Below are 23,395 nucleotides of genomic sequence, written 5' to 3'. Positions count from 1 at the left end.
ATTAGCTAGAGTAATGACTCTAATAGACTAATGAGTCTATTGTATTTAGAAACACATATCGGTCGAAAATAGAACTTTATAGACGTACCTACATTTTCCTATATTCGAGTTTCTGTTATATAGTAAATCCAAGTGTATTTCATATAAAAAAAGGAAAATTATATGGTACTTACCATACCTATAACATTTGTATTGAAGATTTTGTACAACACTATAATATTTTGAGTTCTCTTTATTGTGTAATATAATTGTCTGTATGCTAAGATTTATACAAGTCATGAGGATTTTATTAGCGAGGTACAAATAATTAGACTACCACGAAAAATTTTTAAACACATTTATTTATATTTCAAACTCAGTCACGATCACATATCAATATCTTTCGTACAGTTTAGTTACATTATTGTATACCTACTTATTATACAATTTAAGTTAAACGTACGTTACAATCTAAAACCCACGTAATTAAGTATTTTTATTACATATTACAACTAATTACCTAGTCTCAACTGAATTACTTCTCTAATCCGAGAGCCTAACATTTACAATGTTTATAATTCTTTCTGTTTACATTAATTTCGTTATAGTAAGAATGATATGGACAAGATTTAAATAAATATTGTGCGATGATGCACCTACATGCTATGCTGGAATGTTTATTGTTGAGCGAGGCGCAGCATTTGGTAACCCGTCCTCGAACTTTCGCATCGCTGCAATGAACACCTACTCCTTACCCATCTTTATCTATAAACAATTGCTCAAAGGTCACAACACTATAATACTATGCTATATAGAAAATATAAATTCTATGTTAAGAGGCATTATCACTGGAAGGACCTCGAGGTCAAGGTAACTTAATATTTGGTTATGTTACGCATTACTATAATTAAAGTCAGTCCGAGTGTCGCATAATGAACAGTGGATTTCAGGGTCAGGGTCACGATTGGACCGAGACCGAGAACCTCGGCGTGGACTAGGCAAGCAGGAAGCTGACTGCGACCATAAGCAGCGATGCACCCACTGTGGGCATCATCGCCGCGCTGTATTGTATCGATGTTAGATCGTTACCGAATACGTAACTCTTCGATCCCGTAAAACTCTTCAGGATTCTATAATTAACTTCCTTCAGTGACACCTGTTGTTTCACAAAGTTGAACAGTCTGTTTACAACCACGTATGTGTTGCCTTGATTATCAAATGTAAAACGGTCGATCCACTGGATGTAAGTAGGATCGCGAGCAATCGTTCGTTGACCTGTACGGAAATCAGTGGTTGTATTCCATTCCGCAATAGTCGAGTTTCCTATTAGACCGAAAAATAGCACCCCTGTCGAGTCCATCTTCATACCGTCGGTCTGTGAAGCCTTTGTACCCAAGTCAACTACATAAGGACGAAGATCATTTTTGTTATTTTGAGCCAAAGATTCATTGCGTAAAACAGAAGCATTAATTGCATATAAATTAAAACTGGAAAGCGGGCTGTAGTAAACAGTCCTATCGACCTTGTCGTCGTTTCTTTTGAACTGCGGGCCCAAAGCAATACCGTCGATGTTCACTGGTAAATTTACATTGGTTCCATTGATGCGGAAAAATGTTGCTTCAGGCACTGACATCATTGACTGACTGTCGCGAAGTTTCCAAGACTTCTTGTCACTTCTACGGAAAACTATTATACCTGGATCTACTGCGCTGTTGTCTGTAATATAAGCATAATCACCATCCCTGTTGTCTACGACGAGATCATTTAAATAAGTAGTATTGGGGTTCACTATTTCCGGTGGAAAAGGAATGCGTTCCATTTCATTTTTTCCTGACTTTAAATCAATTAAAACAATTGACGGCGGGCATTTAGAGTCAGGGGTCGGCGTAAGTGTACCTACACGGCCGTTGTCTAAAATCCACATGATACCGTTTCGGTCGATTTCAACATTTTGCACAAATTGCAACGCACTGCAGTTGCCGATTACGTTTTCATTCCAACTTGGGAACGGTTTCAGTTTTGGAGCAGTGTTGTTTTGCTTGACCGGAATCGTGGCAAGGGTTGCCGGTACCCCGTCCAGCAGCCTCGGCATCGTCAGGAACAGGTTTTCTCCGTAGAAGTTTATTCCAGATATTAGAACGTTTTGTGGTATGTATCGGCTGGTATTGAGGAAGGCCTCTTGTTGTTCCTGAGAGTCCCATTCGTAATCGATGTAGGTCCATTCGTAGATAACTCGGAACTGTTCGCGGCGCACTGCCGCTGTTGTGAGCGTTCGTGCTGGTTGCGTGTCGTTTTGTGCGGCCGCTGCGGCGAGGGCAATAAGGAACACCAACAGCATCATGGTTGGCTGCGCGTCGAAGAACGTGTGGCGCGGACGGCGCGAACGATGCGACTAACTCCGAAGTACGGCCACGAAATAGCACTGGCTTCAAAGAGCGGAGCTTCGCGCGTGACCATATCACTACGTCACTGAAGATGCGGAATAAACAATTGTTCCCGGTATTAAGATACTATATTTAAATTTCTTAAAATCCGTATTCTATTGTTTGTAGGCAAACATGACCCTTATGTCTAGTTTAACGAGGAAACGACGGGTTGTTATAGAGATTAAATTATAGCAACCAATTGTTGTGCAAAGGGTGTGCGAAGGTCGTAGCACTCACCCCTATCCAGACGGAGGGTCTGTCTGGCCGATCTGTAGCTACTTACAATAGTTACAAATGTAACAACGGGTTTTGTTAAGGAAATCGATTTGAGATTCATTTTAAAACATCTGTTGCTGGTACCTTTAAATTTATTTAATAAATTACATACATATTAATATTTCATTACGGCGGTAATAGTGAATCCAACTATTGATTTGTTAGTTTTGTCCTCCACTATTTTTCTAACTTTATAGAAATACAAATTTTTAGTACATCGATGCTGTTTGTAAATCGTAAAAATGATGAATTATTTGGATACAATTTCACAGAGTAATATAAGAGTATAATATGTTACAAACACTTAAACGTCCAATAAACAATATTCATAATGACCAGTACAGTTACTACTGGTCACTATGAATATTGTGGGCACACATCTTTTTCAAAAACTGCTAAAACCATTCATTTGCATTTATGTAAATGTCTTTCATAGAAAATAACAAAACTGAAATTAACGTACAATATATTCTAGAGAATATTCCATATTCAGTTCATAAATTCAACTTCATTTTAAATGCATACAAATATCGATGAGTTATAATTTGCTTTGATTTAGTTGATTGGGTTTATTTGTGGAGGACGGGTTGCTCTCGTATTTGCCACCCATGGTCATTGGTTTCTATTTATTAAATATTATACATTCTGACAAAACTCTTGCGAATAATTTTTTTGTTAGATTTAGTGTTACTAATGGAATATCATTGCCATTTTGCGACCATGGTGGTCGAGCGGTCTAGCACACCGCTTTACGACCGATGGTCGCGGGCACGATTCCTCGCACGGCGCAAACATTTGTATTCATGTGTATAATTGTTTGTATCGGTATGGGTGTTTTCTATGTATAATATGTATGTATTTACAAAAAAAAAACTATGTATATGTATCAGTTATCTAGTGCCTACTCATAACACAAGCTTTAGCTAGCTTAACTTGCTAGCTAAAATTGTTCTGAGATTATCATTATTATTATATATTAAATTTCACCTGTATTGCTATAACATGTAGATTATTATCTAAGTTTAATAAATTAGGACACAAACGTAATATGTACCTGAATAGATTTTAATATTAATTATTAAATTGCACCGCCTTATTACCTCTGATCAAAGCGACGGTTGCCTGGTAGACAATGCCATTAGGCATTAAGTCCAGTATGTGTACAATTTTGTGTGCAAAAGAATAAATAAATAAATAAATTTCATTTTCCAGCTAATATGATGTTATACATATATCTATGTATATCATATCATATATCATATTAGCTGGAATACATAAATGACATAATTTTATATTAAATTGAATATGATTTAATTTGAATATTTGCATACCTCTAAAGGGTGCTGCATGTCATGTACTTTTATTAGTTAATAAGATCCGAAACTACCATGTAGCAAGCAAATAAATAAATTATTATTATTATAATAATTATGAAAGAAGAGCTAACAGCCAATCGCAAGGATCTCACATAGTTATGTCGAACCACTCTATATTTTAGGTGACCGCTATTTTCACTTAACGTTGACGAAAAATTCTAACTTCAATGTTTTGTTCAATAAGCATGATAAAACATTGTAAGATCCCGTTATTATTCAACAGCATAGTTTATGGCTTAAAAACAGAATACAAAAATAAATAATAGTTATTATGAATCACTCTAAATTGTAATTAAATAGAATAATATATACGTGATCATGAAGAAGAACTTCTATCAAATTAAAAAATTCTATCAAATGAAACTAAGGAGACAAACTGAAAGATATATACGTGTGTATATAATAGAATTTCTCTATTATAAATGCGTAACTAAACATAATGAAGAAACAAACTCGTTTCTTTATTATTTTTTAATAAATTAACGCCTTAACCAAATTATCGTACATCGTAGCATTTGGGTTAGTTGAAGTATTTAAACGATCATGGTCAGAAACAGTATTTTTATGTTTGCCTGGATAATTCACATAGCGCCATCTAGTCCCAAACTAAGCAGAGCGTACATATACATTTTTGTAAATACATACATAATATACATAGATGACATTTAGACTGACACAAAGAAACATATCCATGAATATATGTGTTTGTACCGTACGAGGAATCGAACCCGTGACCATCAGAAGTAAAACCGCGGACCCACTCTGGCCGTCATAATGTAACGACGAGTTAACTGTGTAGTTGACATGTTAGTGTTAAGAGCTACTTTCGTCTATAACCTGAGGATGTTATTATTAGTCCTTTGAGAATGCTCTGTCCATTATTGGATCGCCAGTCTTTCTGAATAACTCCACATGAACACTTTTGGCTTTGCAATGGTCAATGTTAGTAGTCCATGGAGTGATAAGATTGTTTTTGCACTGTGACATAATGATTATACGATTATATCTATCAGTATCATCATACTAAACCAAATATGAAATTTACCTAAGTTAAATTTGATTTCTATTTTATTAAACCTTATTTTTAATACGTGACAATCTTTCTTCGGAGATCGGAGAGAGTGACACATTACTAGAATGGTACTTTTGTTACGGCACTGTTTGCTGTGGTCTCTGCCTCTGACACTTGCTAGCACTGGGCATAGCAAGAACAAGCGAAACATGTGTATCTCTAATTCTAATCTAATTTTAGTTATTTATATTATATTATCAACACGAGTAAATCGAAGCTAAGTAAGTACGAATTCGAATAGTTTAGGGATTCCCCGGTAATAAACTACTCTACTGTAGGTAAGTACTTATTATGTTCTGGAATAAAAATAATAGAAGTAACTAATTAGGAAATAGCATAGACACAACAAACTTTATTTCATGTTATAACAGCTACCTGCCTCGACTTTGCACGGGTGTACTTATATTAGACACTAAACTCTCTCTTTAATCATCTATTTATTGCTAAAATCTGCATTGAAATCCGTTGCGTAGTTTAAAAGATACTGCAAGATGATAAGCAAACAGACACTGGAAGCGACCACATTTTATATAATATAAAGATTAGAATAGTTGTTAGCGACATATGTCTTTGTACCTATTGCGTATAATTTCTACGAGTTATTTAAATTTATTTCCCTATATTTAAAATAAAATATATAACATAAATAAAGACTATTGTATACTGATTACAAGATGCGATATTCGTTTACGTAGAATATTTCTGGCTGTAAAGATTTGTATTAACAATTTTTAATTGTGACGGGTTAAAAAAATATAATTTTACAGTTGTGTGCAGACTATTTAATAGTTACTCGCATCTGCAATCTTCAAATAGTTCTTAGAAAATCGCTATCTATTCTGTTACAATAAACAGTTGCTAATAATACCTTTACATAACTGGTACCTTGTGAGAGACATATGTTACTAAACGCCTGTTTATTTAAGACAGTGGTAGTAGCACATGCCGTGACGCCGCAATATTTATGATGTGTTGTTTTATTCTGTCTGGCGTTAGAACAATGAATTCTTGAGTATGAGATATTAACTGTACGAACACAATTTCCAGCCAATGTGATCTCTAATGAATTCGAGAATTATCATACCATCTCAGATCATGCATTTGTCGCAAATTATTATTGCAGGCACTTTTATAAAGTACCACAAAGTTAATATGTACTCAGTTGAGTGACATGGTAGAGTCGCTCGTGACAGATAAATAATAGAAATGCATAGTAATCATCATTAACAAAAACATTATTTATATATTTTTTAATTTAGTGTAGTGTATGACACACTCCATTACTATTTAGCATTTACGAGTAAAGATTAGTCGTAGAAGTTAATAAGTCAGCTGATTTATTTAAAGAAATTTAAACACATGCCATATTTCTCGATGGATTTTTGTGCATATTATTGATGAAGTATATAGGAAAAGAACAATAGTGTGACATATTTGACTTTGGTTTTGTCATAGTTTGTCGTTCCTTATTATTAATCATTGTCTATGTAGAGTACGTCCATACAGAGAGAACAGCGCCATCTATATTTTCTTGCACCTATAGTCCGTTGTGGCGCCATCTAGTATATAATAGTGAAACTATAACAAACTAGTAGAATATAGTAGTAGATACACAAATATATAACAGATGGCAGCAATGGAAACAGTGTATACTCTATTTTTAATATTTATATAATCAAAATACATGTAGTATATTCGTATAATAGTTATAACAAATAAATAATTTAGACAATATAAAAATGTATAACAATTTTCTAATATCTAAATTATTTAATTTATAATAGGATTATCAAGTAGTATTAAAGTATTTCAATAATTAAGTAACATCCCGTATGGTCTAGTGGCTAGGATACCTGGCTTTCACCCAGGAGGCTCGGGTTCGATTCCCGGTACGGGAAACCATTTTTTATATTTATGTTTATTTTTCTATTAATAATAATATCTAAAGCATACATGCTATCTTCATTCCAGGCATCTTCAACGGTGGGCAGAGAGGTTTTTATTATTCGTTTAATTTTATTTTACAATGAATATCGTACAGACACCGGGGATCATAAATGTCGGTTTCGATGACTCTTGGCTCCTCATTCCGACTCTATATTCTGATCAAAATTGGTTATTCTTTTTTTCCCCGCCCACTCGACGTGCATCCAGCCATATCATAAGCATATCTGCTTTGTAAATCTGACATTTGTTTCCGCATACCAAACAAGTCTTTCCTCATGAATATCGTATTTAACAGACAACCGATTAATTAATAATATGTCGGTTTCGATAAAGACTCTTGGCTCTGACAGTAGCAATCCGACTCTATATTGTGATCAAAATTGACGTTATTCTTTTTTTAGCCCCAACACCGCCCACTCGACGTGCATCCAGAGCCATATCATAGTTGGGTATATTGTATATTTGCATATTGCTTTGTAAATCCCCAACCAAGCATGTCAAGCCAAAGCTTGTCTCCAAGAAAGAAGAGACCATGACATTTGTTTCCGCATACCAAACAAGTCTTTCCTCATGTTAATAAAATATTTGCAAATATTTAACACCAGTACAACACTGATTAATTATGTAAATAATATTTGTCCTATGGTAAAATACCTTATTTGTAATAAAGTATTTTGCATTAAAAATACGACTATAAGGTGGTTCTCGTGTGTAATGGAACGACCTTTAGTTAAATGGGTGAAGATATTATAAATATATTTCATGACTTTCTCTGGGGAACAGTCAGCAGTGTATTACTGATGTAGAATCATAAAGAGTTACTTTAAAAACTTAAGCTTATCGGATTTATTTTATTAATTTCATCAATATATTCATTGTAATGCGCTATATCATACATATTGTTATGAATGTATATTACATTTAATCGTTTCCAACCCTGACGAATGCCAAAGCCAAATGGCCACGTGCAACTTTGATAGTGACGTTCAAGTCCAAACGAAAACGTGACTATACAAAGCATTGCTGGAAGAATGAAACAAACTTTACTATTGTAACAAACATCGCTCTGAACTCGTGTTAATGCCTGCAATACGTTGTGTTTTCCAGTCATAATATTTACGTTGTGGGCTCTTTGTTATTACAATGCTATACGTTTACTATGGTCGAACAAAAATAGATGTAGCTTTTCAACAGGGAATGTAAATTATGAAGCGTTACTATGTGATGACAGTACAGATTTATCGAATACAAATTAGAAAAGACAACACAAAGTATGTCCACATACTGAAATCCTTTATATACTTATGAAAACCATATTAAAGCAGGATATTTTATAACTGCTATTGGACATTTAATTCATAAATTAAAGATATTTTCTTTAATTTTATATTAATTTAACATTCTTATTTTATATACATACATCAAAATAAATAAAAGTGGATAAGCAGTATGTATATGTTCCACGAAAATATTTCATTTTATCTTTTTCAAATGCACATATTACTGCATATATAAATAAAAACAGTTACTTCCAATAGTTTATATATTTTAGGTAGATTAGTGGCAATATACGTTTTAAGCAGAAATCACAGAAGATTTTTCTTTATACCTACCTATATCACTGGCTACTAAAGCTCTTTACAAAGTTATCTGCGACCAGGCTTACTTCGAAAATTGTGTTTAAATTTGAAAGGGCAGAACGTGTGACAGAGAAATTATAGGTCGGGGTAAAGAGGCATGACTCCATAATTTTCAGGAATGGCTACCTGTTAGAGATACTCTAGCGTCCCATGACATCTAAGCTGATGTTCAGGATGATACTTATTATTTTCTTGATGGAAGCTAGCAGGTGTTTGTTATTCTAACTAATCATAAATCCAAAAAATAGCTACTATCAATCAAAACGAACTGCGTGTGGTCTAAGCATAATAGATGAGTCTCGTAAAACTCTACCACAAAGATTTACTCTTATTTTTTGTTCTTGTGAGTCATATTATACTATACAGTTACTCATTATCTACATTAGGTACTACCGTCGTTTCTCTCAATGTTAGTAGGTATTTTCCATATGAGTCATCTTTTATTTATTTATTTACATTTAGGTAAGTATTACAATGGTAGAGTCATTAACTTAAAGTACCTAACCTAAGATATTACATGAATTTTATAATGAAGTCATTACTTAAAATGTACACAACTAATACTCAAAGACATAACTCACTGAAGCACAAATGTTACAGCTTTTCACGATTCTAAATTAAATTATCCTGTAATAGCATAGAATTTCATTTCCCTAACATTGAAGATTAACATATCTTCTTGTAATATTTATTATTAAGTGTAATAGTAGTTTACGCCCTTTAAGTTGCACTGACTTGAAAAAATAACTTATGATAATATGTCTTTAAAACGAAATATCGTAATGTCAATAGTATGATATTGATAAGGATAATAGGTAAAAGGATTTTCCATACTCAAGTTGCAAATGTTTAAAGAGAACCTTTTGCTTCCCTGATTAATATATTAATCGTAATTACTAGTTTAGTTAGAGATCCCTATGAGTTAGAAACATATATAATAGTAGCATTTTTATTGATATCTATTGTTCCATTTGGGGAAAGTTTAAATAAAGGAAACATTTGTATAATGAAAACACATTACAACCCACGGCTTTATTCATGTCAATTGGATGCAAAGTATTCTGAGTGTTATTCTAGGATGTGTTCCATCTGTGTACTAAATTGTATTGAAACGTATACAGGCTTTGTTTATTTAGGTAATCTTTTAGGGAAATAGCACCAATACCAACATAATACACAAGTGACTTTGTGTATTATGTAGTTATTGGTAGTTCAATTCATTTAAGTCCAAAGATAGGCAGTTATTTATACTCTTAACTGTGGTAGTAGGTGTGTTATGGGTACAATAGATAACTCATAAAAATACATATATATATATATATATATATATATAGATATTTTTCGTAAATACATACATAGAAAACACACAGACGGACCTAAACAATCATACTCATGAATACATATGTTAGGTACATATGTATGCCGTGCGAGGAATCGGACCCGCGACCATCGGAACTATGACGGTGTGTTAAACCGCTAGACCACCAAGGCTGTCACAAATAAAAATAATAAAATAATTTAGAATACATATTGTCAATGCACCACCTGTCATATTGTAGCAATATTGCTTCAACCTATATTGAATTCATGTGTTTGAAAGAATTTGGAACGGCCATTATATTAATGGAAATATAATAATGTGCAAGTCGACTTTCCCTCAGTACAGTATTTACGAAGAAACATTTGTTAACATGTTGCAATAACTGCATGAAAGAAAGTTCGAAATTATTTAAGTACGCCTAACTTAACATCATGAAGATGTAGGTGTGATTTCTTATATCGCGACATTGTTACGTAGATATTCATGGCAGTACCTACTTTATTTTAATTAAACATAAGAAAGTGTTTCAAACCGCATTCCAGCAGGGTTTTCGTCAAGTCGATGATATGTCACTAATATTGGACTTTGATTTCCTCGAGCAATAATTGCCTAAATGGACATCTGGGACAATTTCTTAAACGATATAAAATATTAAATATCGTGAATTCTTTTCACGTTTCCTATTTTTTTTTATTATGTGATGACGTATTTTAATTTAGTTACCGCCATACCTATTGGATACGCGTTAGATAACAGTTCCAATGAAACGTTCCACGAGCCTTCCATCATCACACCTCGCCGTATTTATTTTTTAACGGCTGCGAATATACATTGTAGGATTTAACATCATTCAGCCAGTCACTGGCAGTCACTGTTCGGACAACATACGAACGGCATTCGCGCCGCGCGCAGCCCACATATTTCCCGCCGCGAATTTAAAACGTGTTCTATTAATCAAATTTCTATTACAACTTTTGTTATTGTTCAAAATTATATAATGCCTAAAAAGAAATAAATTTACCACAAATAGCGTTATATTTAAAAAAAATTCTGGATAATGCGCGAAACTGTGAAATCGTGTTAATAAAATTGAGGACTGCATAAAGTGCCGTTTTCGTAAATAATATTTCTGTGATACGTTGCTGTGACATTTTAACCAGTGTGTGACTTGACTTACTTTTTATTATTATTACGTTTCGTGAAATTGTATTTCGCGAAACATTTAAATAAATATTCTTTATGATAGGTCCATATATGAAGGTGAGTTTATGTTTGCATTTTTGACATTATCTAAATGAGTTTTAGGTTATCTGCCAGTATAGATAATACTTAACGTAACCTACATTATCGCAGTACCGTCTGCTTCAATAGATTGGGTTGTTTAGAAAAATCGGGTTAGGTTATGTATCTATGTACATGTGAGACGTGAAAATATTAGGCACATTGATTTTAGAATAAAAAGTATAATCCATCACATTTAAAATTAGTATTCTTGTTACTAAATAACAGTTGTCTTGCGTGCAACTGTGATGAAAACTCGATTAAATGATATTTACTACTGTACAGGCATTGAATAATTCGATCAGAAAATTGGATGACTTTTTGATTTTTGAATTGTACTAGGTATTCTAGGTATTTTTATTTTATTGCCGTTTTCGCACCGTTTTTAATAATACATTAGCAATATGTCGATCACTCCTGGGTTGTTATTAAGTAAATGTGACAATAATTAGTTGTATATTATTCATAATGTAATTTGCTTGTATATAATTATTCAATGTTTAAATTTACTACTATAGTATTACTAAAGTTTCTTAAATCCATTGAATTTTTTGCAACTGTAAACGACCCGGTGTACATGACACAGGAATTCAGACCTAAAACTTGTTGGGTTAAAAATACCTGCTATATATTAATCCTAATGGCATTTTCTATTTAGTATGGACCCAAGTTAAAATTATTATAATATCTGTATAAAATTAATGTTGCTCTTGTCATGACCTCCAGAGACAAGAGACGTTATACGCATTTGTCTGCGGGAGAAAATTCTTTTTTTGAACATCTGAACGGGTAGGATTAATTGAACACGCAATTTTATTTATCGCATATTGTGTGTGAATAAAGTACCCCGAAGACTCTTCCTCGTTTACGGAGACCTTAAAACAGAGAACCCTTTTCACTAAACTAAATTATAAAGTTACTATTGGATTTAATTAGATCCGTTCCACTAAATCACAATAGTTGCATTCATATATCTATTGCAACGCATGTAGTGACTTTATGTCAAGTGCAAAGTTTGCGTCTTAAAACTCAAATTTAAATTCTGTAATAATATTCAACGATTTTTATTCTTGATATTGAGGATATTGTTCTCAGTAGACAGAAAGTAAGGTATATAATAAATAAAGTATAATTAAAATCCTTTAGTAATTAAAATACATATTACCAGACAATAACACGTTTTAGGATACATAAATGTATTAAGTATGTCTTTTTAGACTCTTATTCGTAATATGTATGAACTCGGCATCTGTTTTTAATTACTTTCAATTTTAATTACTGCTCCAAAGCAATTTTGATTTTACTAATACTACTAATTAGCAAGTTCTTATTGCGCACTAATCTAACCTAATCCTTTTCATTCTGGAAATAAATAAATTATCGAAACAGTTGTAATTGTATCTACTAAACTATTACATATGATAAAACATTTTCAAAATTAATTCGTTTTCTATGTAATTACTTATAGGTGTAGTCGAAGAAACATTTTTGGCCATTTCTCAAGAACGCCATCAGCTTCAAATAAATAAACTACCCGTGTAATATTTTTCTTTCATCGCCTTTTACAAGTGTTCGTAGAAGAACAGTACAATGTAGTAAGTAGGCGGGTATGACTATGGTAGTAGGTATACGCAATTCATAAGTACATTAGTCGCGGTCGGTTTCCCGTTTGAGTAGTGTTGATACCAATTTATTTTTTATCAGTTTTTCTATTTCCTCTGAGTAGTTACGATTGGTATTTTCTGTTAACAATGACTCGTTATGCGGATACATTTTTAAATTTTAATTTAATTTAGATTAATCCAGCGATCAAAAATACGTATTTATGCCCCGTATGTACAGTACATGATGTAGTCACACCACCCTGTGACTACACCATGTACTGAAACTACAATATTAAACACATGGTTGATATGAGTACTTCTACGAGGAAGACTGTGAAAATACTTATTTCGACGTGGGTCAGTCCTCCTCAGTCTATTTCGGCACCCAAGACGATTATTTGGAAGCTGTGTTTCTGTTGAAGGGTAAAATAAGACAGTGAAATTACAGGATAAGATGCATGACATCATGGAATGATAACGCATGAGTGGTATTATGAGCAAAACATTATAATAGTACATTCGTTCATGTATATGTAAATAGAAAACGAAACATAAAAGTAATTGATATTTAATTTATGTTTGAAAATCTCAGGCTGCCTACTGAATAACGTGCGAGTGATTGGGGGTAATAATATGTAAAAAAAATCAGTCAATAACACATACATATTGCTATGCAATGTCCAATAAAGTTATGTTATCACTCTAATCAGAGGAAGGTGGGTGGTCATCACGTTCATTTGCGTATTTATCAAAATTATTGTTTTTATCTATTAATTAAAATTTATTAATTTGGCCATGGAATAAATGAACGACTTAATTCCATTAAAAACCTAACAGAAGCAGAAATATTTAATAAAATCAATAGATAATTAATGAAGAAATATTGTGTAATATAAATACATACATAGCAAAAATGCAGTCCTTTCTTATGAATTCGGTTGCAAAGTAAAGAATTATCATTAAGATATACATGAGTCATAGTTAATTTTATACTGCGGTAATATCGGTATCTACTGGCCACCTTCTCAGATCAGCGAATGGATGTTCGCTGTTCTTAGAAGTTTCGGTAACAAAAAATACACCTACAAAGCAGGTTTTTTATCTTAATATATTAAGAATAATATGTAAAGCCAAAAGTGAGTCATCGATACTTCATTACGATAGAGGTCGCTAACTTAACCGTCTACGGGCGCTACGTCATTAACGGTTTTATCTTCTAGCCTCATATAAAATTGTCGGTAGTTATCAACCCACCACAGGGTTTCCAAATATAGAAACATAAAACAGAAGTGACATTACGTTACTAATTTTAATGCATTCCGCAAACAAATTTTCTAAAGTTATTTCATTACAGTAATTCTAAATGATATACTATTCAGTTTATTATTGGCGCCGCATTCAAGTTTTGTGTGATTAGTTTCACGGCACTGTTACACGATGAAATTAGATGCATGACACTAGTTTAAAATGTCGCACTGAGTACTGAACTATTTTGGTTTCGTGAAACATGTTTTTTGTGTATACCTAATTACACTGCTAATAACTAATTGCATTTTATACATATATTGTACTTGTTAAAATTGTATTTCTTCTAAATCTGTCACATACTTATTTGTTGTTTTTCCTGCGCCTCTGCTTTATTCAACAGTATTATTTAAAATGTCAATTTGCGTGTCCTGGAACAAGTTTCTTAATTTGAATTTGACTTGTATAAAATAAAGTTTTCTATTCTTAATTATTTTATTTTAGACGGCAATGAAATTCCATGAACTGTCATATTTTTTGTTTCATATTGATTTCGTTATTTCTCAGCTGTTCATCCGAAACGTATAAAAACCTCTTTGTTTATTTTCCTTGTACAATGACAAGAACGATATTTGACAAAAATATTTTTCCCCATTTCGTAATCGAAACATTACCTACGTTTTTACGTAAATTTAGAATGACTAAAATATTGGTAATTCAATTCTGAAGCATTATTTTTACATTGAAAAGTAGTAATACATATTTTCATGATGGAAATCACGTGTATGTAGATCTATAGTATGTATATCATTTCTATCTAATTGATTACGTAAAGAATTGCTTAGAATTGTCATAGATTATATTGTTATAGATTTTTAAATATATATTTAAAATGAATCAACTACCAAAGAGTACAACGTTATATATTAAAGTATTAAAGATGTCATCGTATGGTTCCTGTCTCTTCAGAGGTAGAGTCATTAAATGCTTTTTGGTTTTCGCGAGAAAGAGATATATTCATATACACACAGTAGACAGTTAGGCAGACAATTGATGAAGATGCGGTTTTTTCTTCTGTTTCCATTATCATTTCACACAAAATAAATACTTTTCTCCACAAAGTATTCACACAATTTAAGTGTGACAGAGCCATTTGGGTATATGAATTTAATGTTAAAATGCAAATTTGTGGAGACTGGTGCCTATACTACGTATCCGAAAATCCTGTATAATGGATCACCAGGCCTAAAAATATCTTCTGTCTAACTCACAAAAAACATTACTAGTAATAAGAGGTATATACCTACTTTGTTTGATCATTGTAACAAAGTAGCTGTTTCCCGTCGCTTTGTCTACTCTTTTTAATACATTTCATGTATTTTAATTTCATTAAGATCCGTTTAGCCGTTTAATCCTGGAAATACAGATAATGATCTTTAATGAAATAGATAATAGATAGGTTCTGCTATAAAATTAATATAAAAATTATTCCAAACTATCAGGAAATTATAAAATAGATTCGGAATTAATATGACATACGACACTATTACCAATGTAAAAATATAATTGTAAAATTACAAATTATTTATAACTTACTTGTACCTATATTATATATGCACAAGTGTTGGGTGTAATTTCTAAACAATATGGTTGTATAAAAAATATCAGCATATAAAATGACGAATGTGTATACTAAAATTGATGATTAAACAATGCAATGGCCTAGTCCTCAATGAATAATTAAAAAGTGACGTAAGCATAGCTAACTGCATTGAGTAAAAAAGACAGTTTGAGACTACTATACCAGATGTACTAATAATAATAAGTATAAAATATATACATTTATAATAAAATTAAATTAAAATACTTTGAAAATAAAATATTTATCATAATGAAATGTATACATTAGTGGCTATATCAAAACAAACACGACGCGTTCGATGTTGGTGTTTATGAGCTTGAATTTATGAAGCGGTTCAATTATTAAATTGCGTCTATGATTGATTATCTTTTGATTGAAGTGAAACGTCTATATAACTATTATATAGCATAATACATTTGTATTCCGAAAGTACCACAGTTATGGACAAAGATGCAGACAACCTATGTAGTTCTATACTAGTATATAAAGGTGAATATAAAAACTAAAGTGATAGAACTATATACGCAACAAAATTAATTATTAATTAATAACAAAACGACTTTTAATGCAGTCATTATAAATCATCACATTTTTTATTATTTTTTAAGATTCAAAATTTAATTATACTCAGTCTCTAAATGCAGGGTCAAAAGGAGATAGTAAACTTACATGTAACATTCTAAAACCATGTTTGTTTGAAGGATAATATCAGATGGTATCAACAATTTTTTTTTACTGTAATGCCTTTTGGATATTCTAAATCATAGCATGAGTAAATTTGTTCGTATCACAATGTTTATGTCTACAAGTATTGAACAAAAAAATATAAACATAACTCTTTAGTTAGTGAACTACTAGTTAGAGTTAAACAACTTGTGTGGTTTAAATTAGACATTGTACTTTGCGCATAATTTTATCAGAATTACACTAGTTGTCGTCTTTATTATCACTTTTAATTTTTTGTCTGTTTAATTTATATTATCAGTAAAAAATACTTATTCTCAAAGTTGTTACTGGTCTCCTCTCATATATGGAGAATTTAACCTACTATTCTCACATAGGACTGGGATTGATGGAAGACTTTGTTCAGATTTTACTACATGCTTTGTTTAATTTGTTATAGTATTCTAAATTTGAGAAGTAGCGACAGAATGTTTCGTACTCTATTACCACACAGATAATGAGACCAGAAGGTATGAAATGGGGTATAAGTTCGCATAAAAATTCGGCTATTTCACACTCAGAATTTTAATATTAATACTCGAAAATCCACGCATATATTGTTGTCACAAAATAAGTCAAAGGTACTTGGATCAGTTAGTCTCCATGACAGCAATTCAATTAAAACTAAATGTATTTAATTAAATAGTTAATCATGCCAACAGCTCCGTCTCATATTCTTAATAGCTATAAAAGTAATATTGTACAGTTGATGCGCCATTTTGTATTTTAGTTGTTTAGACCACTAGAAACTTTAGCTCTCTAATTGACCCTGTCTTCATTTATTTGAAAATACATAAAAGAGAAAAAATATGTTGAATGTCCTCTGTATGACTATAAGTATATTATACCTTACGTACTATTTGTGCCGGAAGAAGTTTGTTGTTGTAGAATATCTTACAGAACTAATTCAACAAAGTGTGTACATAAAGTAAGTGCAAGTATAAGAGCCGCGATGATTTAAAATTTCGTTTAGCAAAAAAAATCTATATCAGTGAGTGACAACATTTATATAAGAATAACTTGGATGTAAAAAATCGAGGAAAAAGTATTTATCAACAGTGCAGCATTGGCGATGTATAACGCAGCATAACATAGATAGGTTATAGGAATAAATACGAATTCAGAAACTTCATTTAAAGTCACATATTATGATATTAGTAAAATGTCGTACAGAGGATAGTTCTACCTTGACAATAATTATTAAAAAAAAGATAAACAGTTGCGGATAGGTACGTTTAGTTGGGTGCGCATAAAGCCATGGAGCTAGAAAATTATAGGCCCATTATATTGTGATTATAACTCCCATGGGTATTGAACGTAGTAATAATGGTAATTACGTTCCACGTTCTCAATATTGTAATTTTTATTGTGATTTGATTGACATATGGAATGGGCATGTATGTAAGCTAAAAATCATATTTTAAAGTAACATCGAATGACAGGTTCACCAAATCGTATCTAATTAATTATATATATATCAGTCATATTTAATTCTTACAAATTAGTCACCAGAGATAGACTTTGTAAACTCATCTGCATGAGTACCTCTCTCTCGCCCATTTCAGTTGGTCGCAAAGCAGCTTCTTTGTAAGCTGTATTTCGATTGCTGGCTTAGATATAACATTTAAATTACAGGGTATAAAAGCATAATAATTTAGTTCTCTTGGAGTTCTACTTGAGGGGTGTTACGGGTGGCATATTATGATATATGAATGTCCACATGAAACTCTGTTTGCCCTATGGTTGACTGGGAGAAAATGCCTCTAGGTGTTAAGTCCGCTATGTGCACCTTTATTTGTGTATCTGTGCATTAAAGTTTTAATAAATAAATATATATATATATATCCATAACGCTCTTAATAGGTAACGGTAGGCACTTACCACCAGATGGGCCGTCGCCTGTTTGGTATTTTGTTTAAAGAAATAAAACATATAATTAAGCACTAAACACTTTTATTAAATTAGAATTACTACGAGGGTACTACATAAACATTTTAGTACTAATAAAGAAAGATTAGAATTCCAATTGGACGTGCAGGAAATTAACTACTTAACTATAGCGTCTCTATTGAATATTATTTGTAAAGTATCGTAAATACCTGGTTTGGCCATTGAAGAAGTATTTATAATAAAAATATAAATATTGGATAAACATTTACAATTCTAAATGTGTATATTATTCGGTATGTAAGCAAACAATATAAGTTATTAACGTTGGAGCATCGACATAAGTTAACAAAGAGTAGGTCGTCATTTTCCTTGCCTTTAAGGACGCCATTTAGCACCTCATTGGTATTGAATACCGAAGTGTTACTTTTACGACGCTTCCCAGCAATTAAACAATAATGTCGATGATCAGTGTAAGTGACGAAAATATGGATAAAGATCATTTTTTGAATACCTGCAACCTACTAATAGAAGTAATCCAAAAATTCTGATGAAATGAAATATACAACTCTGTTATTCGCTCATTATCTAGTTTTTAATAGATGGAGGATATTAAAATTCTATTTAATATTTTTAGAAAAAAATATATTTATAATTTCCTGCTACAAGCAAGCAACATTAGTTTGAATTTACAATATTGTCGTAGATCATTTTTACCACGTGTTCATAATTACAGGAAATCTGTAACAAATATTCTGATAAAAAGGACTGTAGAAATACCCATATTGAATTATGTAAGTTTCCTTCCTTTGACTTAATCAACATATTATTTAACTATTTATAATAGGATTTTATATAGGATTCTATGTAACTGGAATGGCAAACAAGCTGATGACTAACTTGTTGTCTCCTGAATGACAACTATTGTATATATGTATCTCCAAGGCTTGGAAATTTACAAGTTACTTGGAGTCCAAACACATCATGTGCCGCCCACGATACCTCTCATGCATGACCTTTCGAGTGGACTAAAATGTTATGCCTCTGTAATTATCATGCCTCTTAATTTCATTCAATGTGATATCTTACCAATTTACAAAGCTGCATGATAGCTGATAGATAAGACAGAGATAACCAAATGGACAACTTTATAGAAAGTCTTCTCCTGGATACTTTTACAGAAAAAATAATTCTAGTAATTCTCAATCCCAAAGTTATTGATACAATTTAGAATCTCTTAAGTTTTGATTAATTTAACGAGGACATTTTTTTATATTCCTATTAATATATACTATTATTTGCCGTGGAGACTTCCACTGCAGGGTATTAATTATTTTCTTCTTCTACATAGTTTTATTGTGGATCTAAAAGCTTTAAGAAAGCTTATGGATTCTAAAGTAATGATTCATTCGGTTCTATAAATGTTTAGAAACACAATCATAAACTCCATTTACATTCCAGAATAGTCACACTTAGCAACTGCAATTTACATGGGCGACATGGCAACTGCAACTCACTTAAGCTGCGTAGCAACAGTGTTTCACATGAAACGTAACACGATTCTTGTTGTGTCCAGTTTACGATTTTTATGCAATTACAATTCAAACACACGCACTGCAATTAATTTTTTTGCGAACTCGTCTCATTTACTGTCAGAGGAGAAATTGGGTTGTTTTATTTATCCCTTAATTAGCATTAAGATTACGATTCTAAATTTAATAGTTGACGAATACGTGTATTCGTTATTTTCACATTTTATTACTGACCTACAGAAGGTATTACCATTTTTGAGATTCATATTAATAGAAAATGCTCCCACGCGACTGACTATTCCCCTCGGTGGTATATAGTCACCACACACCTATTTCATCAATAGTCGTAGTTCGATTGCGTACAATACAATAACTTGTAAATGCGAGTTCAACTAGTGGCATTTATACCTACTAGTGTATATATTTTATATGTATATTATGTGCTTAATATACAGTAATTACAAAAAAAAACAGTTTAAAGATGTCGTAGCACAAGCTTCGCTTAGTTTGGATGGGTATAGGTAGAACTGTATAATGTATCCACGAATATGTATTTATTTAGAAATAGTAAATTTGCACCTTATCCTATTTTGTTGTTCATACGCAATATAGTCCTAGTTGTCAAAGTTTTCCATCGACGCAATACTCGTATGACCCTGCAAATATTTTAATTTTAAATATTTGATACGGGTACACATACCTACGTATAAACCACACAAACATAACGTAACTAGATATGTTGCGACTAATTAGCATATTATAAGTATTGTTAATATTATCTAATATTGGTTGAAAGAAATGTAGAAAATAATATATATATATATATATATATATATAATTTTCTACATTTATATATTTTCTAATCTAATATTCTAATATTAATAAAATATACACAAATAATTAAAAATCTGTTATTTTTTCAATATATTATTACAATACAATATTATCCCTTTAAAACCTAAGCAAGGGAATTTAAAAAAATTAAACCTTTTTTATTTTTTGCAACATGTTTGTATGCAGGTACTATCCTTAATAGACACATTTGTAGTCCCTTATTACAGTAGCGGCAGTAATTATAAAATTATGCTGGTATTCTCGTCATGTCACTATCATTCCTACAAACCCATATCATGATCGCTTATTACGGAGTACTCACTAATTAGTATCTGTTACCTACACCACATACTTAAATTTTTTCATGAGATTATCACACGTTGTTTTACATAAAATGAAATAAGTATAATATCATACGTTTGTTCTTATCATTTATCGTATTTACTGGTGTATAACTATAATGTCAAACTAATTTGCAATTATGTAAAGTAGGTTAGTTTAATTTAAAGCGTTGTTCCACATACATTATGTTCATTGAATCATGAATTAGTTTGTTTAAAGGTACAATGAAGCACTTTTCACTCTATTTTCAAAGTTATGATTATGTAAAAGAATTTTAAGATGTTTAGTGTATTATTATCTTATCTTATCACTCGTAATTAATTTAGTTATTTTTTTAGATTAGAGGCTCCTATACAGGCTTCGTAATCTGAAATGATTCTTTCGATAGATGTAGTCTATAGAGGAAAATAGAAGGAGCAGGTCTATTGGATATGGGTTAAACTTAAACTTATTAGCAACAATGACAAATATTATTTCTACGTTTTATCTTTTAATAAAAATAGATATCTAAAAAAATGGATATATAATATTGCGCGTTAAAAATAACTACAAATATTTGTAACTGTTATTCTGTGTTCTTTAGTATCATAATGTAACTAACACATACTTTACTACTTTACTAACTAATACACACGTAGTGTTTCTAACAAATTATTCATCGAACTTATTCACTTCCGTAATAAAATTATTAGGAAAATATCTTGTGCTTTTAATTAACTAACATTTTGGCTTTTCACTTCTAGTCATCCATAGACAAATGTCATCAAGGTTAGCGCTTATCATCGCGTTACCATTGTTTTACGTCACAGTAAGTTATGGGCAATCGTTGTTGATATGCCCAATTAAAAATTTACTGAAATATTTACGCTGTGTCCTTTTTTTATCGGTAAATTATAATGAACATTGACTTTTTATCTAAATTTTTATTTGGCTTAGGTTATTTCTAAAATACTTAATTTTAATTAATTACAATTTGCGCATATCTTAGTAGCAAATTAGACTGATTTAATTTGTTAGTATATAATTTATATGTATTCCTGTTCTTTATTAGTCGTTAATTCGGCAGAGCAATATTATTATGATATTTAAATTATACATTATTATTTATAAATAAAAAAATATATCACTATCCCTTAAATAATTATATCATGTTAATTAAAAGAAATCTTAATTTCGATTCTTATTTTAGGTAATCATTATAGAATATCCAATAAAATTGGCAACTACATGCTTATTCACACTTTATATTAATTTAGAAGAAGTATAATAGCCAACACTGGCCAACCTGCTAATGCATCGTAAATAGCTTCTGTAAATGTATGTGAATAGGTACTTGGGGTAAATTGGCAACGTCGCGTTTTTTATAAATAATAAAAAATGTATCTACCAATTTTGTGTTCTAAAAAACGAGATCATGAATGGTACTGCTTAGTCATTAGGTATTTTATCTCGAAGTGCCGGTGAATGAACTTTGGGCCGTTGTTCTGTTTATCTTTCACACTTTCGAATATACATAGCTTTATTTTCAGACAGGAGACAGAAAACGGAAAATAAACCCGAAATCTGATACGTCTGCAATTATTTAAAAACTTGATCAAAATAAATCTTGAGATGTTGACATTAAGTTTAATTTAATTACAGTTTATAAATCTCAATTTACCTGAAATAGATGATACTACAATGCTGACGATTACGTAACCTAATTTCATTGAGTGCCCGGAACTTCACGTGACTTGTGTTATTAGGTAGACTATGTAAAAAATTGTTTGCCTCCAAGCAGTTTCCTTTGTAAGATATGCTTCGGTTGATGACTGTGAAATTACTGTATAAGAAGCATGATCATGATATTACATGAAAACGTGATGTCTGTAATGCTGTTCATGTATATAGGGCCGGTAATCAGTAACCAAAAGGTAGATCGTCAGCTTTTTTCTCTTTCAATTACATTAATTACTTCTCCGTGTCAATTAGGTTTCCAGTTATTAGATTAGGATAATTATATATGTACTGGTATGACAAATATGACGATTTGTTAAGCCGTTAAGGTGACAGGTTGCAACGAACCCACTTTCGAATCCTTTCCTTACCAATATAAATGTGAAAGTGAGTTTGTTTGTTACCTCTTGGCACATTACCGGCTTAACCAATCCTCACGTCATTCGGCATACATATGTATATTGTTTGGGATATAGAAAAACAGGTTATGTTTCACATCAGTCAATTAATATATCTAAATAAATGATTAAATTTACTGATATTAATGTCCTT

General features: G+C 31.5%; 2 protein-coding genes and 1 non-coding gene across 4 annotated transcripts in view; 2 read left to right on the top strand and 1 right to left on the bottom strand.

Moving 5' to 3' along the window:
• Positions 1-322: 322 nt before the first annotated feature.
• Positions 323-2,387, bottom strand: LOC131842466 (protein yellow-like). The gene has a single exon (XM_059190990.1). It carries the CDS (start codon positions 2,318-2,320, stop codon positions 974-976), a length of 1,347 nt encoding a protein of 448 aa, XP_059046973.1. The 5' UTR covers positions 2,321-2,387; the 3' UTR covers positions 323-973.
• A 4,568-nt stretch (positions 2,388-6,955) lies between these two features.
• Trnae-uuc (transfer RNA glutamic acid (anticodon UUC)) lies at positions 6,956-7,027 on the top strand. Its single transcript has one exon. It is a non-coding gene; the product is annotated as a tRNA-Glu (tRNA).
• Positions 7,028-10,916: 3,889 nt separating this feature from the next.
• The window catches only part of LOC131842474 (G protein-activated inward rectifier potassium channel 3-like), a 42,819-nt gene continuing 30,340 nt past the window's right edge, over positions 10,917-23,395 (top strand). For both annotated transcript variants that reach the window (XM_059190999.1, XM_059190998.1), the window contains exon 1: positions 10,917-11,297. The gene's annotated coding sequence lies outside the window, so the exon portion shown is untranslated. The remainder of the gene's footprint in view (positions 11,298-23,395) is intronic.

The sequence above is a fragment of the Achroia grisella genome, unplaced genomic scaffold (genome assembly GCF_030625045.1).
Source record: "Achroia grisella isolate CSIRO2021 unplaced genomic scaffold, CSIRO_AGI_Agris_v1 utg241, whole genome shotgun sequence".
NCBI classification, from domain to species: Eukaryota; Metazoa; Arthropoda; class Insecta; order Lepidoptera; family Pyralidae; genus Achroia; species Achroia grisella.
This window is presented reverse-complemented; position numbering and strand designations above follow the sequence as displayed.

Bases quoted from the DNA above. Each gene is read 5' to 3' on its own strand.
- LOC131842466 (XM_059190990.1), bottom strand. From the start codon at position 2,320: ATGATGCTGTTGGTGTTCCTTATTGCCCTCGCCGCAGCGGCCGCACAA.